The 16,542-nt window shown below is 53.5% G+C and overlaps 1 protein-coding gene across 1 annotated transcript in view; it reads left to right on the forward strand.

Annotated features, from left to right (window-relative positions):
• The window catches only part of ADCK3 (aarF domain containing kinase 3), a 24,769-nt gene that overhangs the window by 2,633 nt on the left and 5,594 nt on the right, over positions 1-16,542 (forward strand). Inside the window, exons 3-5 of the mRNA XM_010852940.1 lie at positions 2,601-3,011; positions 3,253-3,319; positions 13,677-13,765. Coding sequence (XP_010851242.1) covers positions 2,601-3,011; positions 3,253-3,319; positions 13,677-13,765 — 567 coding nt within the window. The remainder of the gene's footprint in view (positions 1-2,600; positions 3,012-3,252; positions 3,320-13,676; positions 13,766-16,542) is intronic.

Genomic DNA, 16,542 nt, shown 5'->3' on the forward strand with positions numbered 1-16,542 from the left:
ATGTGTGGGTGGGTGGGGCGGGCATATTTTGTTGGACGTCAGGCCTCAGCATCAGTGTCACAGGGTCGAGTGTCAGCAGGTCTAACTGGGACTTCGAATCCCTTGCCCCTCCCCGCCGCCCACCCCACCCCTCCCGGCGGGGCTGGGCTTCGTTTTGCCCCTTCACAGGCTGGGGTCTCCGGGAGCTGACTCGGGAGCCCTGCTGCTTCCAGGGCAGCAGCCTCACCTCCCGCCTCCCTCTCGTCCCTCATGTTGTCTCGTGCTGAGTCCAGAGACCTCGACGCTTTACTGTCCAATTCTTCTGTAAGCAGAATTGAGCACTGGAGTCGTGGTGGTCAACAGGGTTGCTGTGGCAGAGCGCCGCCCACCGCGGCGTCACCCGCGTGGTCCACACCCCGTTCCTGACAGTCTGAGGGTGTGGGGAGGGTCCGCATGTGCTTGCATGGACGTGTGTGCACTCACGTGTGCCTGGGCAAATGTGCGTTGGGAGCCATGCTGTGAGGGAGCCCCACTGCCGCTCCCCTTCCATTTCTGCCCTGTCCTTCTAGACAAGGACACGCACACTCCTCCAGGCTCTGGGCTGCCAGCCTCCGGCCAGTCTTAGGTTAGGATTGCCAGCCTCCCCTCCTGCTCTCTGAGGTCCTACCGTGTCTCTCTCTACACAGACGCCTTCACCTTGCAGAGGTCTTCACTCCTGTGGTCTCTTATGAGCCTCACCGTTGTCTTGGGAAGGCTGCAGGCCCAGATGCTTACCCCCTGTTTCAGATGGGGAAGCTGAGTCTCAGCAGTCTGATGCGATCATTGATTGACAGGCCCGGAATCCTGTGTCCTCTCCACACGCTGTCTCTGCCCAAGCTCCCTCTGCTGAGGCGGGGCTGTGCCCTGGCTGCCTCGCTCGGTGTCCTGGCTAGTGAGGAGCCATCACCTTCCTGTTGGGCGTTTGCATGTGGAACACCCGAAGTGAGGTTGCCCGACTCACTTGGGCCTCCTGGGAGCGAGGAGCGTGTAAGGAAGGTGTGGGCAGGCTTCCCTGAGAGGCGAGGGAGCCCTGGCTCCCCTCGGACAGGCCGGTTCCTGGTCCTGGGAGGAGACCAGGGCATCTACCGGCACAGCCACTTGGCAGTAGGAGGGAGTGATGGTTCCCCGCCTGGAAGGAGGCCCTGCGCAGTGGTCTCCAGCGTGCTCCACTTTCCTCTACACACTGGGAGGGGTGGAGGGCCAGATACCCCAGAAGCTGCTCTCCCTCTACTTTCTTAGGGGGTTTGTTCACTTACTCATTCAGCAGACACTTACTGACTCTGGTCCCCTTGAGACGCTGAGGTCCCTTGACTGCCGCATAATCAGGTCATGGTGATGCAGGGCTGGTGGCCAGCAGGGGAGTTACAGGACTTACATGGCTTGCGGGACCCTGCCCCAGGCTCCCTCTTCCCAGGGCCTCCCTGGCCACCTTGAGAGGTGCCTCTTGATTCCAAATTCAGCTCACTTCTTCTCTGAGGAAGGTGCTGTCAGGTGGCCTTGGGGTGGCCGGTGGGGCCAGCCTTGGCTCCAGGTGCTTGCTCTGCCTGGTGGGCCACTACCAGGCTACTTCAGCTCTCAGCCTCAGTTTCTCACTTAGGGACAGTGATAACTTGTCTCTTTTCTTCCACTGGAGAGCATGTCTTATCTGTCTAGATTCCCCAGTATCTTATCAAGCTGAGAGTGAAAAGGCTTTGGGGTCTGCTGCTGTTTCTGCAGGATCTGCAGGCAATGCTCTGTGTGATGAATCCATTTCAGAGAATCCTGGATTCAGGGAATCCAGGTCACTGACCTCACTTCAGGAGTCGGTGCTGTTCTAATTATAGCCTTCTCAGCACTGTTCTCTTGGCCCTGTCTGTGCCTCACGTAACTCTGTGACTGGGGGGAGCCCTATTTTCAGAGAAGGAAGCGGTAGAGAGGGGTCAGGAACTCACCAGGCCACTAGGGGTTCAGAAGTAGAAAGACCCCGGGCCTGAAGCTCAAGTCTCAGCAACTGTTAACAGGGAAACCTGGTGTATCACCCTCCTCGCCTGCGCTGTGACCCCCTGTAAGAGCCGGGTCTGGTCCTGGCTGTGACAAGCCCTCTGGCGAGAGCCTCTGAGGGGGCAACCAAGGCTGACTGGCAGAGATGCAGCAAGGCACTGGCCTTGAGAGGCAGGGAGGGCCTACCTTTGTGCTGCCCTTCCCTCTGCTGGTCAATGGTCACGCTTTTACTTTGCAAAGCTTTCCCCATCTTTTGCCCTGGCTCACCCTCTCCAAAGCCCCTGGTAGCCTCTCCTTAGTGTGGATTTACAGGTGAGGCGCGTACTCCAGGCGGGTGGTCACTCACGTGGTCTGGTCTGGGCATCCAGCTGGGGCCATGTGCGACTGGCTTGCCTGGCCCACAGGGTGGGAGCCCTGGTGGGAGCTGGTGTGGAATCTGGTCCTCCTGGATTCCAGGCTGCTGCTCACCTCTAGAACGGGCTATGGGGTGACACAGTAGAACCCCCTGGAGGGTGTGCTGTCCTGGGTGGAACAGGGTGCACACAGGGATTTGCTCCTGGCTGCCCTCTTGCTCCTCTCACGCCGGCTTTTGTTTCCTGCAGGGTCAGGAGACGCCTGAAGAATATTACTCCGAGAGCCTCGATGACCCAGAAGGAGCATTCCACTTCTCAGGGATGAGGGCCGAGAGCGCCTCTGCGGATGTCTCTGCAGCCTCCTCCCCGGAGCAGTCACCTCCGCCCTGGGCTCACGCCACAGGCAGCGAGGGCCCGGCTCCTGCCTATGTTGCCAGCGCACCCTTTCGGGAAGGCGGGGTCCTGGGCCAGGCCGCCTCCCCTCTGGGCAGGGTGAATGGGAGGCTCTTCGCAAGTCCCAGAGACCCATTCTCTGCCCCGGGCCTTCAGCGGAGGGTCTACCACCAGGACCAGTCGTCCATGGGAGGCCTCACGGCTGAGGACATTGAGAAGGCCCGGCAGGCCAAGGCTCGCCCCGAGAGCAAGCCCCACAAGCAGGCAGTGCGTGCAGGAGGCCCCTGGGGTGGGCTGGAGTGGTCCCCACAGTCCTGCTGTGTCAGGCGCAGCCTCTGGGGACACTGTCCAGGTCTGTGGCCTGGAGTTTCAGGCACACGGATGCCTCTTGTGGGTGGAGTGTGCTGCCCTTGGGGTGGAGAGGGGCTGTGGGGGGCAGCATGGACCCTGAAGGTTGGTCCTGTTCCTGGTCACTGATGCCATGAAGGGTCTTCTCTTCTCCCTCTAGCTCAGTGAGCATGCTCGTGAGCGGAAGGTACCAGTTACACGTATTGGGCGGCTGGCTAACTTTGGAGGTAAGGTGCTAGTCCTGGCGAGAGGAGCTGAGGCTGCCATGGGGCCTTTGTGAGGCGGGAAGGATGGGGACCCACGGGTGTCCTGGGGAGGGTGGTAGCTCCTGTGTTTGCCATTCTTGGATGTTTTCCATCAATGTGAAAACATTCATAGGATCCAATGTGATTGTGAGTGATCCAGTCACTACCTCATCTCACCCCTGGGGATCAGTGGGGTGTGGCTGATGCTGTGCTGTGACTGCGGCTTTGCTTCTTGTGGGGCAGCGTCTGCAGCATCAGCTTCTCACTCAGGCCTCCGGAGGCCCCGCAGAGAGGAGGTGGGACAGTGGGGCTGCTTGGCTCCTGGACACAGTAGTTTTGCCCAGTCCTTTGGGGAGCTACTTGCTGATTCCCACAGGGCTGTGGGCTCCAGTAGAATGATATTGAGGTGTGTTGGCCCTGAGCTGCTGCTGTCCATTTTAATACCCCGTAGAATTGTGAGTTTGTCCTTTCCTTTGGGAGTTTGTGTGCAATACATCTGTGCTCTCTTTGTCTATATTGGAGGATCATCTTATAATGAAGATTCACAGCAGTTGTATCTGCTTTTGTGATGTTGTGTTGTCTATCTGGTGCTTATTCGCTGACCAAAATATTTCTGTTGAAAGTGCTGTCCTTTGCAGTGGTTCTACTTGAAGATGGAATGACTTCTCTAAAGCTTGCTTGTCCTTAGTAGGTTCTCCATTCATACTTTAATGAAAGTATGGTATTATTATGGCAATCAGCTCTGGCAGCTTGATTCATATACCCTTGCTGGGCAAGTGCAAGGCTGTGTGTGGCAGAGGTCTCATTGGCTCCTGTCGATGCCAGTGCTGACTCGTCATGAAGGCCCACTCACCTGTCTGAGCTATTACTGCCTGCCTTTTGCTTTCTTGGTCTGTACGTCTCCCCTCCTATAGACTGTACATCAGGCTCACTCTTTTCCCTGGCTGCTCTTCTCTTTTGAAAACCCATCTTTCTCTTTGTTCAAAATTGGCTCTGTGTTCCTGGCCCTCTGGGTGCTGGCCTGATGTGTGGGCTTTAACACTGAACAGTGGCTGGCTGTCCACCTTATGTTCAGAGCAGACGAGGTTAGTTGGATAGAATTATCTCAACTCTGAGGTTTTCTTCCATAACTGTTATCTTAAAATTTGACATCTGCTGCTACTTATCTTTTCCAGAATCTGGCATCCAGTGTCATCTGAGTTTTAGTACAAAATTATTGCTTCATTTCACATTCATGGGCTAGCAGTTCCTCATAGAACATCGTACCCCCCTGGGGTGCCACCACCAGAATGGGTTTGAGAGTCGCTGCTCTGATGGTGTCCAGCGGTCCTCACACCCAGAAGACACGGCACTTCCCTGCTTTGCTCAGTGGCTGTTAGTTGGGATGTTTATTATCATTCTTATTGAGTGGAGGTTCTGTTTTCTCCTCCATGAGTCTGAGGGCAGGAGCCGTTCTCTTCTTACTCTAGTTTTTCTCTGTAACCTGTAATCCTCTTCCCCTCACTCAGACCAGAGCTCATCACAAAGCCCTGTTGCCGGAAGGCTTAGTTTGACTAACATAGTTTAGAATGGGCGTAAGCCTCTCTCTCGAGTCTTTGCGGGGGTGGAGTAGTAGAGGACCTGTGTGGGAAAGCGGTCAGGATGAAGGTTGTGATGGCCGATTAGAATTTGATGGAGATAATGGTGAAGCCAGCAAAAGTCAAGCCCTTTTGGGTGGTGGGTTAAGGACAGCAGACTGAAGTGAAAGCAGTGGTCGAGGAAGGTGTGTAGGACAAAAAGCCAACTTCCTTAAAACCAGGGTTCAGGGCTTCCCTCGGGGTGTGGGAGACATGGCCGCCAGAGGGAGCTGGGGTTGGGTGAGAGAGGCCTGGTCTCTGTAGGGGCTTTGCACCCTCCGGAGCCTCTTGAGCCCTTTCTGACAGCTGCCTGGTGCCCAGAGCCCTCCTTCAGAGTCTCTGCTGAAGATTTGCTCACAGCTGTGAGTTGCTCATGTTGCCCATGCAGCTGGCGGCTCGTGTTTCAGGATTGGAGGTGGCAGGATGGGAGCAAAGAGGAGCCAGGTCTGGAAAGAATGTGCTATTCTGGCCCCAGAGGTAAATTCTGAACCTTCTGTCCTATCCAGAGGTTTTCAAACTGTGGGTTATGACCCTTAAGTGAGTGTGAAATCAGTTTAGTGGATCAGGACCAACGTTTTTAAAAAGAAGCAAATAGAATGGAATTTAAGAGAAAAGGATCAGAGTTAGTGTCGTAGATCCTGAGAACTTAGAACATTGCAAAATATTTGTTTCAGATATATTTATGCTACTGATCCATGTTCTTCATTGCGTTGTATATGGCTTACTGGTGGGTCATTGTGTAAACAATTTGAAGTGACCCTGCTTTACTTTCTTCTCCTAGGAAACACTTTGAACCTTTTTTCTCCTCACAAGGGTGAGATGTTTTGAGGTGCAGAGTAACAGACTTTAGGAAGTTTTATGAGGGGTATGAAGGAAGGCAGTTGCTCTCGACCTCAGGGAGATAGGGTTGTGTTTGGGAATGTCCGCAGCAGTATTCAGCTGTATGGAGGCAGAGGCAGGGGCTTTCCAGTTGGGATGGCACATTTTGATGCTGAGATGGGGCAAGAACTCTAGGTCCAGTTTGGCCGTAGGGTGTCATGGCTGTGATGCTGTGGGCATGGGGATCTGTACTTTTGTCCTCTACTTTTAGAATTTTGTTTTTGCTTTTGGTTTTCAGCAGTGTGACTGTGACATGCTTGGGTGTGATTTGCTTTGTTTTTATCCTGCTCGGGATTGCAGAGCTTCTTGAATCTGTGGCTTGATGTCTTTCATCAGTTTTGGAAAATAACGGTCATTTTTTAACATATTGTTTCTGGCCTGTTCTCCTTCCCCTCTCTTTCTGAGACTCCAGTTACACATGTGTTGGGTCTTTCCCTCTGTCCTATGTGTCTCCTCTGCTCTTTTCTGTATTTTTCATTTGTGCCTCAACCTTACAGGTTCAGGGAGATGTCTTATCCTCTCTCCTGCACCTACAAATAGAGGGAGAACTGGATGATTATAGAAACGAGACTAACAGACAAAGTGAGCACTAAGGAAACTTGTTTCTCTGGTGGCTCGGTGGTAAAGAATCTGCCTGCCAGTGTAAGAGACATAAGAGATGTGGGTTCTTCCCTGGGTTGGAAAGGTCCCCTCGAGAAGGAGATGACAACCTACTCCAGTATTCTTGCCTGGGAAATCCCACGGACAGAGGAGCCTGGTGGGGGGGTTGCAAGAGTCAGACATGACTGAAGTAAATAAACAACAACAAGAGAAAACTTATCAAAAGGAGCTGAGCACTGTGTGCATAGCACTTTGCTGATCACTGCTGCTGCTGCTAAGTCGCTTCAGTCGTGTCTGACTCTGCGTGACCCCAGAGACGGCAGCCTACCAGGCTTCCCCGTCCCTGGGATTCTCCAGGCAAGAACATTGGAGTGGGTTGCCATTTCCTTCTCCAATGCATGAAAGCAAAAACTGAAAATGAAGTTGTTTAGTCGTGTCTGACTCCTAGCGACCCCATGGACTGCAGCCCACCAGGCTCCTCCGTCCACGGAATTTTCCAGGCAAAAGTACTGGAGTGGGGTGCCATTGCCTTCTCCTGCTGATCACTAGGACCTTCATTTAGGAATTTACAGTCCACATCATTGAGGCAGAAGGGAGAAAAATACTAAGTAAGAGAACTAGAAAGAGAGGAACAACAAGTGAAGAAATAGGAAGCGATAAGGATATTTAGATTCTACGTAGAAAGGATTTTGAAATATGATACGTGAAAATAGATGCTAGTCTGAGAAAACAGTGGGCCAGGAGTGAAGAGTAGAGGGAACGGACTCTCAGGAATCCTCTTATTTTTAAAAGGTAAAAGGTTAAGGACTCTTACTCCCAGAAAAATACATTGCTTTAAAAAATAGTTCCCAAGACACCATTGAATTTCTTAAGTGATTTTGTAAGAACAGTGTTCTTACAAATAGAAAATAGGTGAATGCAAACTGATCGCCATTGTTGCCTAATTTCATAAAGATTCTGATCACCCTAGGTGTCCTGTTAATATGTCAGCAACAAAGCTCTCTCTGAGCTCGTTTGCCCGCTTTCCGACAAAGCTTTTGTGTCGTTCCCCACAGCCCCTCGGCTCAGTAGTAAAACTGAAAACAAAAGATTTGGGGATAAATGGGCATAGTTTGGTGATTTTTCAATTTTGCTAAGTAAGAACATTTAAAACAAAACCTATCATCAACTACGAACACCATTTAATTTATACTTTTAAAGGCCATTTAGCAATGTAAAAGTACAAAGGACATGCTCCCAAGATAAAGGATGGTACATTGGGTAACTGGTTTCGTTGATGGCCTCATTCAGTCTTCTTTGTTTTCAGATGTAGACCCTGCTGTGTCTTGCCAGGGGCCTTGCAGAGCCGGTTCAGCAGTGGGGATGCCAGTGGACCCCTTGGCTGGGGTGGGGGGCGCAGCTCCATAGGGGTGGGAGTGTTCACATCTCCTGCAGTAGGACTGTGTTCCGAGCTCCTGGCATGAAGCCCTTTGTTGACTTGTCTGAAGTCAGGCTTTCCCCACCAGCATTATTGATAGGGCACTTGATTTTCATTGAGGGTGTGGAGATCTGAGGTCCTGGTGTCGATAGGGGCTGCTCTGGCGTCCCTCGTTGGGTGGCACTCAGTGATGCCAGCTTTGCCGCTTGACTTCCCGAGGACGCACGCTGCACATGTGCTGTCCCTCTAAGCAGCCGGCGCTCCTCTGTGCCTCTGTGGTCGCAAGACTGATGCTCCGTAAGTCCAAGAGAAGTTAGCAACCTTGGCAAGGGTGAGGGAACATGGTCTCCTGCATTTCCCAGGAGCATGCTTCAAAGGCACTTTGAGTCTGGGTCTGCCACCCTTGAACTCGTCCCTTCTCCTGGATCCAGCAGAGGGGCCGTCAGTTCTTCCCTTCCCACCCTGGCCCAGTTCTTAGAACCGAGGAGAACACTCACCCTGCAGGGAACTTCCTCCACCGCTCCTTCCTGTTTGCCTTCCTGCAGCGCTGTGGGCTGCAGCCCCTCTCAGGCCTGGAGCTGGCGTGGTGTGGAGGGTGCAGGTGATGGGAGAGAATGTGGAAGAACCAAGGGTTCGGGAGCACCTTGAAGCAAAGGAAATTTCCTTGTCCATTGCCTTTTCTGCGTGGACTTTCTTGTTCTATGAGATCAGGAGGACTGTGGGATGTGTTGATAAAAGTGAGGCCCGTGAACAGAGCCTGGCACGTGGGTGGTGCAGTGTGAGTGAAGCTGTTTTCCCTTAGGTTTGCCCCTCACCGCTGCAGGAAACCTCTGGCCAGCCTTGCTCAGTAAACATGCCTGGGGGTCTGGCAGGTAAATGCGGAACATTTCCTCACTTCTTTCTGCTCTCAGCACCTCTCACCACGCCTCCTCACAGATGCTGCTGTTTACTGGAAGGTGTTTATTTTTACTTTTTTCTTGACCTATGTGCCTGTGTGGGCGGAAGCCCAGTGGTTGCTCAGAGGGGACCTATTTGTCTCTTGAGGACCTGCAGAGGGCCTCTGGGGCCTGGGATTTCTGGTCACGAGGAACAGGCCCAGTTCCCTGGGAAGCAGCCCACTGCTCCCAACTCCTAGGGAGAACCCTGCTCCCTGCAGTTCCTCACTCCTTCCGTGTTTCTAGCCTGAAAAACCTCCTCTGGTGAGAGAAATGCAGGAACTTTCTTGAAAGGGGCTGGTGCCTTCTCACAGCCTAGGGTGGTGGCCAGGCTGCTGACAGTGGTCGTGGGGCTACTTACCTGAATCTGCGGCTGGTCTCCTCTGGGACCTCTGAGCAGCCTGTGCGGTCCAGGCCAGGGCTGCCTGTGGGTCAGGGCATGGATGGCGCTGTCCTGAGGGCTGGGCGGGGCTGGGTGTGGGTGGGGATAAAGGTGGCACACGGAGAGTGAGTGAGCCTGGGCTCAGGGTGTCCTCACCAACTCGGGGAGTCTGAGACAGAGGTGCCGCCTGGCTCTGCGGGAAGGAGGAACCTGGCTGCACCCTGCCCTTCTCTCTCCACGAGGCTCTGAGAGTCCTTTACATCAGCTGTATTGAGGACTGGCAGGAGGGCCAGTCTATTCCTGGTTCAGTAGAGCAGGAGCTCTGAGGTCAAGGTCAGGGCTAGCTGGCTGGCGGGGCTGCTCACCTTCCGGGCCGCAGTGGGGAGCCTGTCTTTTGGCAGTTCTGCAGGCCTGGCACCAGGCTGGTCCTGAGGGAGCTCGCGGGGCCATTGGAGGAGCCTGCGGCCTCCTTTGCAGAATGTTCCCTCCGTGATTCAGTGTTCAGTGACATGTCCTTGGCTTGGAGAGCTTTGGCTCTGTCCCACAGCCTAGAAGTGGCCAGAGAAGAGTCTGAGGGGGCCCAGCAGGAGGCGCGGGGGGATCTGCAGAGGGAGGGGTGCGGCGTCTGCTTGCAGTGGCCAGGCTGGGTAACCTTTGGTGCGTCTGCCTCTCTCGTAGGCTTCTCTTTGGATTTGATCTAGCCAGAGAAAAATCTTGGGGCAGAGATACGCTGGTGAAGGTCATTGGGATTTGAAAGTTAACGTTCCCATTATCATTTTTTTGCTAAGTCAGATAGTGTGATGAGTGGGGTGGGGATGCGCAGGCAGCAGGAGTTAATATTTGACCAGAGACGCGGCTCCGGCTCTGTGCTCAGTGTCCCCTGGGGCTGGGTTGGGGTGTCAGAGGGAAACAGGCCACAGCATCTCCATTCAGCGCACCAGGGTGTCCTTGGGGGCATCTCCAGATGACTGTGGCCTCTTCCTCTGGCTGCCAGAACTTGGCTTATGCTTGGCATGTGCTGACCGAGCAGCAACATGGGCTGCTGGGCACTTGAAATGTGGCTGGTCCAAGTTGAGATGTGCTCTGAGAGTAAAATACACGTTGGATTTGAGGGCTTAGTGTAAGAAAAGAGTAATATATCTTTTTAACCGTGTTTATATTGAGTACTTGTAAGGGATGATATGTTGTTGTTGTTCAGTCGCTCAGTCGTGTCCAACTATTTGCGACCTAATGGAGTGTAACACACCAGGCTTCCCTGTCCTTCCCATCTCCTGGAGTTTGCTAAAACTCATGTCCATTGAGTTGATGATGCCATTCAACCATCTCATCCTCTGTTGACCCTTTCTCTTGCCTTCAGTCTTTCCCAGTATCAGGGTCTTTGCATCAGGCCAAAGTATTGGAGCTTCAGTTTCAACATCAGTCCTTCCAATGAATATTCAAGGTTGATTTCTTTTAGGATTGATTGGTTTGATCTCCTTGCTGTCCAGGGGACTCTCAAGAGTCTTCTCCAACACAACAGTTCAAAAGAATCAATTCTTCAGCACTCAGCCTTCTTTATGGTCCAACTCTCACATCCATACCTTACTACTGGAAAAACTATAACTTTGACTAGATGGACCTTTCTTGGCAAAGTAATGTCTCTGCTTTTTAATACGCTGTCTAGGTTTGTCATAGATTTTCTTCCAAGGAGCAAGTGTCTTTTAATTTCATGGCTGCAGTTACCATGTGCAGTGATTTTGGAGCCCAAGAAAGTAAACTCTGTCATTGTTTCCATTGTTTCCCCATCTGTTTGCCATGAACTAAGTGATGGGACTGGATGCCATGATCTTAGTTTTTTGAATGTTGAGTTTTAAGCCAGCTTTTTCACTTTCCTCTTTCACTTTGATCAAGAGGCTCTTTAGTTCTTCTTCACTTTCTGCCATAAGGGTGGTGTCATCTGCATATCTGAGGTTATTGATATTTCTCCTGGCAGTCTTGATTCCAGATTGTGCTTCAGCAGCCAGGCTTTTCTTATGATGTACTCTGCATATAAGTTAAATAAGCAGGGTGACAGTATACAGCCTTGACAGTATACTCCTTTCCCAATTTGGAACCAGTCCATTGTTTCATATCCAGTTCTAATTGTTGCTTCTTTAGTTGCATACAGGTTTCACAGGAGGCAGATAAGGTGGTCGGGTATTCCCATCTCTTTAAGAATTTTCCACAGTTTGTTGTGATTCATAGTCAAAGGCTTTAGCTTACTCAATGAAGCAGAAGTAGTTGTTTTTTTCTGGAGTTCTCTTGCTTTTTCTGTGATCCGGTGGATGTTGGTAATTTGATCTCTGGTTCCTCTGCCTTTTCTAAATCCAGCTTGAACATCTGGAAGTTCTCGGTTCATGTACTGTTGAAGCCTAGCTTGGAGAATTTTGAGCATTACTTTGATAGCATGTGAAATGAGTGCAATTGTGTGGTATCTTGAAAATTCTTTGGCATTGCCTTTCTTTGGGATTGGAATGAAAACTGACCTTTTCCTGTTCTGTGGCCACTACTGAGTTTTCCAAATTTGCTGGCATTCTGAGTGTAGCACTTTCACAGCATCATCTTTCAGGATTTGAAATAACTAAGCTGGAATTTCATCACCTCCACTAGCTTTGTTCATAGTAGTGCTTCCTAAGGCCCACTTGACTTCGCATTCCAAGATATCTGGCTCTAGGTGAGTGATCACACCATCATGATTATCTGGGTCATTAAGATCTTTTTTGTATAGCTCTTCTGTGTATTCTTGCCACCTCTTAATATCTTCTGCTTCTGTTAGGTCTATACTGTTTCTGTCCTTTATTGTGCCCATCTTTGCATGAACTGTTCCCTTGGTATCTCTAATTTTCTTGAAGAGATCTCTAGTCTTTCCCATTCTATTGTTTTCCTCTGAGGAGGCCTTAGAAATAGCTGAGAAAAGAAGAGAAGTGAAAGGCAAAGGAGAAAAGGAGAGATATAGCCATCTGAATGCAGAGTTCGGGAGAATAGAGATAAGAAAGTCTTCCTAAGTAAACAATGCAAAGAAATAGAGGAAATATGTTGAGTACTTTGGGTTAAATAAAATATACGATCGGAATTCTTTTCGTATGCTTCTTTTTGCCTTTTTAATGTGGTCACTAGCAAATTAAAAATACCCGTGGCTGGCGTTATGTTTCCTGGGCAGCACTGGTCTGCCTTTGAATAGGAGAAAGGACAGTAATAGCAAACATCTTTAAACGGTGTCGCCCTATGACTGCCCCTCCTGGAGGTGCTTCAGTCTTATTCCACTGTTTAATCCTCACACCGAGGACTACAGCTTTACAGCTGACAAAGTGGGGGCTGTGCATTTGCCTAATGGTGGGTAAAGTGTATTCCATAAATACATGTGTTTTAATTTGGTTATCCTTTTTTGATGTTTTAAAATTTACCTTCATTAAGTAGCTTTCTCAGTCAGTTCAATAGTATTTCTCATAGAAGTAACGCATAATCGTAGAAAACTTGGAAAATGCAGATGCACATGCAGGTTTCCTTGCCCGGTGTGCGCCCGCCGGGCCTGGAGGGAAGCTGTTTCGTCAACCTCCCCGCCCGCAGGACCGTGCTCACCAGCGCCGGCTGTTCTCGGGCCTCTTTGGGATCTTCCCTGGGTCTTTGCTGTCCCGTCTGCTGTGGTCAGTGTGCTCCTCCATGTGTTCTTCACTCTCGGCTAACTGGCCCCCGCCCCAAGCCAGCCGGAACTGTGTTTGAAGTAGAGGAGATGGGCCCTGAGCCAGGCTCCTGGGCCTTCTTTGTGGGCTGAGTGGCACCTGCTGGGCTCCTCGGGCCTCTCCTGGACAGTTGGGATCATCCAGTACCAACCTCTGGACAAAGGAGGTGTTAAGAAACTTTGATTTCAAAGGTTGATGAAGGGAGAAAGTGGGGCTGATACCCTACCATCCTTAAACCCCTGTGCGTGTCTGTGGGGCCTTCCTCTTGAGTGAGAGCTGTGGTCTGGGCTCCAGTGAGTCCCCATGGCTTTTGCAAAATGTTCCAACCCTACCAATGACTGCTGTATGTTGTGGTGGTAATACGTCTCCTTGCAGCTGCAGTGAACTAGATCAGAGAGTTCTAGGGTGTTGAGGCTCACTGCACACACTGAAGTGGGTGACTGTGTCCCGAAGGGTGCCCTGTGTTGTCCTTGGCCTGCAGCCATTCCTGGTTTATTTTCCATTTGTGCTGTGCCTCCCCCTGTGTTTTTCATTGTATGTTGTCTCGGGCGTGTTTGTGCGTCGCGTGAGCATATAGCAAAGACGATGGGAGTAGGGGTAGAGGAGACTTTTCCACCAGAACACTCGTCTTGATCCAGGTGTTCTCTGAAAACAGTCAGTATGTATCTCCTACCTTTTCACAACGTCTGCAGTGTCAGTGGGGTCCCTGGGGAGTGAGGCCCTTGTCTGCCTGGGGTGCTCCAGGGCTCATTGGGAAGGGCAATGGGCAGCTCCTGAGCGAATGCCCAGAGCCCTCAACCTCCTCTTTGCAGGTCTGGCCGTAGGTCTGGGCTTCGGGGCCCTGGCCGAGGTTGCCAAGAAGAGCCTCCGCCCCGACGACCCCTCAGGTGAGCTGGGCCCTTGACCAGGAAGGTAGGGTGGGCCCTGGGAGCTGGGCCTGTCAGCTCCGAGCTCCTGCCTGTGTTCCCCGAGGGTTGGCCACCACCTTGCACCTTGCATTCGTGTAAATGGCAGCCCTGGAGTTTGGGACCCGAAGGCCGCTGTGCACCCGTCCCGGCCCATGTTGGCTCACCCCACCCTCCTGGCTCCTCTGGAGGGTGAGGAGGAGTTCACTTGCTCTCTCCTGACAGGAGCCTCAGGTTCCGTTGGGACCCCAGGTCTGCTAGGCCAGCTGCCCATGGCTCCCCGATTGGCTGTGGCTGAGGGATGTGGGAGCTGCTGCTCAGTGCCCTGGGGTGGCTATCTCCTCTCAAGCCTCAGACCCTTTTGTCTCTGAGGTGAAGGTCATGACTCTCCTGTGATCCCAGGGCCAGCCTGGGGTCAGATCAGAATGCCCAGTTCCCCCTAGTCTGGGTGGCCAGCTGTGGGCAGCACTCCATGGAGAAAGTTCTGCAGACTGGCTGCTGGAACCTGGGTGCTTATGGTGCTGTGTTAGTGGGTCAGGGGGCAGCTCCCCCCACCTCCCACTTGTGGGGGTGCCCAGCCAGGGCCCCTCCCCCAAACTTGTCCCGGTGTGGGGGTGGGTTGGGTAGATGCAGAGAACTTTCCCTTTAATGGAGTTCTGGTGGCCATTAAGGGCAGCCCTGCTAGAGCCGTCTGCTCATGGATTTCTCAGCGTGTACTTGATGTTCCCGGCTGAGTGCCCCCGTCCCTATTCAGGGCTCATCAGCTCATTCTAGGGCCTGACACTTCCTCCTCCCATCCCTGGGGACCCTGAGTGGTCCCCACTGTCCACGTGGTCCCTGAGCCCTGGCTACAGCTCCGGGCCTGGCTCCCCTGGTGGCCTGCCAGCCACTCGGATGGCCCTGCTTCACCTGCAGGACCCTCTGGAGGGGATGAGAGTCCTCTCGGGGGAGATGGCACTAGCCTGTCCCAGCGGCCCCTGAGCATGTGTGTCCTTGGAAGGGGCCAGAGGACAGAGAGGATTAGGGAGGTATTTTTAGTGTTGGTGCTGAGGCTCCGGGAAGTGAAGCCTGACTCTGGAGTGAGAAGCCAGCCTCCCCCAGGCACAGATCCTCCCGTCCTCCGCTCCAAAACTGGCAGCTCTCCATCCCGCCTTGTCCAAGCAGCGGAAAGGCAACCCCAGCTCCTAGGTTACAGCTGGTGTCCTTTGTCAGGGAAGCGGTGGCCTGGCTGGGGGTCAAGGCACCTGGGTGCCACCAGACTGGGAGCAGGACATGGGGCTCAGGCCAGAGGGTGTGCTCCCCCTTCCTGAGCAGCGCCTGGAACGCTGGGCCTGGAGGGCGCCCACCAGCCCAGCCCGCTCTCCCCAGGGAGCCTCTCCTGGCTGGGGGCCAGCCCACCATGCCCTTGGGCTCCCTGACTCCCCGACATTGTTCTCAGACCACCCTTGCCCAGGCAGTGGAGACTGGCCAGCTGTGAGGAGGGGCTGCCTAGAAATCTCAGGAGGGCCGGGCCCTGTCTCTCAATGTCAGGGTCACTGTATCACTCGGGGAGAAAGCGCCCTCCTCCTGCCTGAGGCGGGGCCTTCCTCCTCCCCTGCCTCCTCAGGGGACACGACCCAGGTCCCCGGTTCACAGGGCCCAGGGGCTGAGCGGCTGGGGAGGGCAGAGGGGACTTAGAGGTCTGCCAGGGACCCCTCTTGGCCCAGCCACCTTGGAGTGGCCCTGCCCAGGGGCTGTGGCTTCCGTGACATCCAGCTGCTGGCCTCTTCCTGTGGAGCTGAACTCTCTCCCCTTTCTGGGACCCTGTCCTGATATCTGGTTCCCTGAGAGTGAGCCTGACCCTGTGTAGGCCTAACAGCTACCCTCAGGCACTGGCCTTCAGACTCAGATCCTGCTTTAGCCCTTTGGCCCTGGTATATCAGAGGCCAGGCTGGTACAGCCCCGGACGGAGGGCAGTGGCATGACACCACCTCCCCTGGTCCCCCCATGGGGATCCGGCTCAGACCTGCTCTGAGTGCTGGACCAGGCCAGCAGGGATGCAGGCTGAGGAAAGTGCCAGGCACCGTGGGGGCAGCCTGGGGAGTTTCTGGTCTAACTGGGCTCACAGGACAGAGGGCAAGACCACTGGGTGACCCCCTCCTCGTCACCTTGAGTCACCACCCTGTACCCTCCCACCCCTGAGTATTCTGCTCCCTGGAGGTTCCTACACTTTCTCCCTGGGCCAGCTGGCTGCAGGGGGCTGCAGGGCCTCTGTGGGGGGAGAGGGGAGAGGCGGGCACCCACCTGGTGAGGCTGTCCTTGACCCTGTACTCCCCTCCTTGGAGGGCTGCGCTCTCACCATGGCCAGCGGGGCCCGGGTGACTGTGCGGGGACTCCGGGTGTGCTGGTGGCCTTTGCCCAGGACACTGAGGGGCAAGGGACTGTCACTTGGCTGGGGCTGACATGGAGGGAGAGGCCCCATGGGCCAGCCTGTGTGTGTGTGTGTGTGTGTGTGTGTGTGTGTGTGAATTGGGAGGGTGCTGGGGGCCGCCTGGGGAGACCTGGGGGGCCCCGGAGGGCCTTCCTCAGCATCTGGGGGGAAAGTGTGAGAAGTGGAGTTAAAATTGCCCTGCTGGTTTCCCTGGGAGGGAAGCCCTTTGTGTCAGGCTCTCTGCTGGGCTCTGTTCCACTGCCCTTAAAATGTGCTAAACCCTGACATTTCGTTACTGTTCTGTTTTTACTGGGAGAACCAGTGAGTTGCCAAGACCCATAACCAGGGGCTGGTTGGCTGGGT

This window comes from Bison bison, unplaced genomic scaffold (genome assembly GCF_000754665.1).
Source record: "Bison bison bison isolate TAMUID 2011002044 unplaced genomic scaffold, Bison_UMD1.0 scf7180017864317, whole genome shotgun sequence".
NCBI lineage: Eukaryota > Metazoa > Chordata > Mammalia > Artiodactyla > Bovidae > Bison > Bison bison.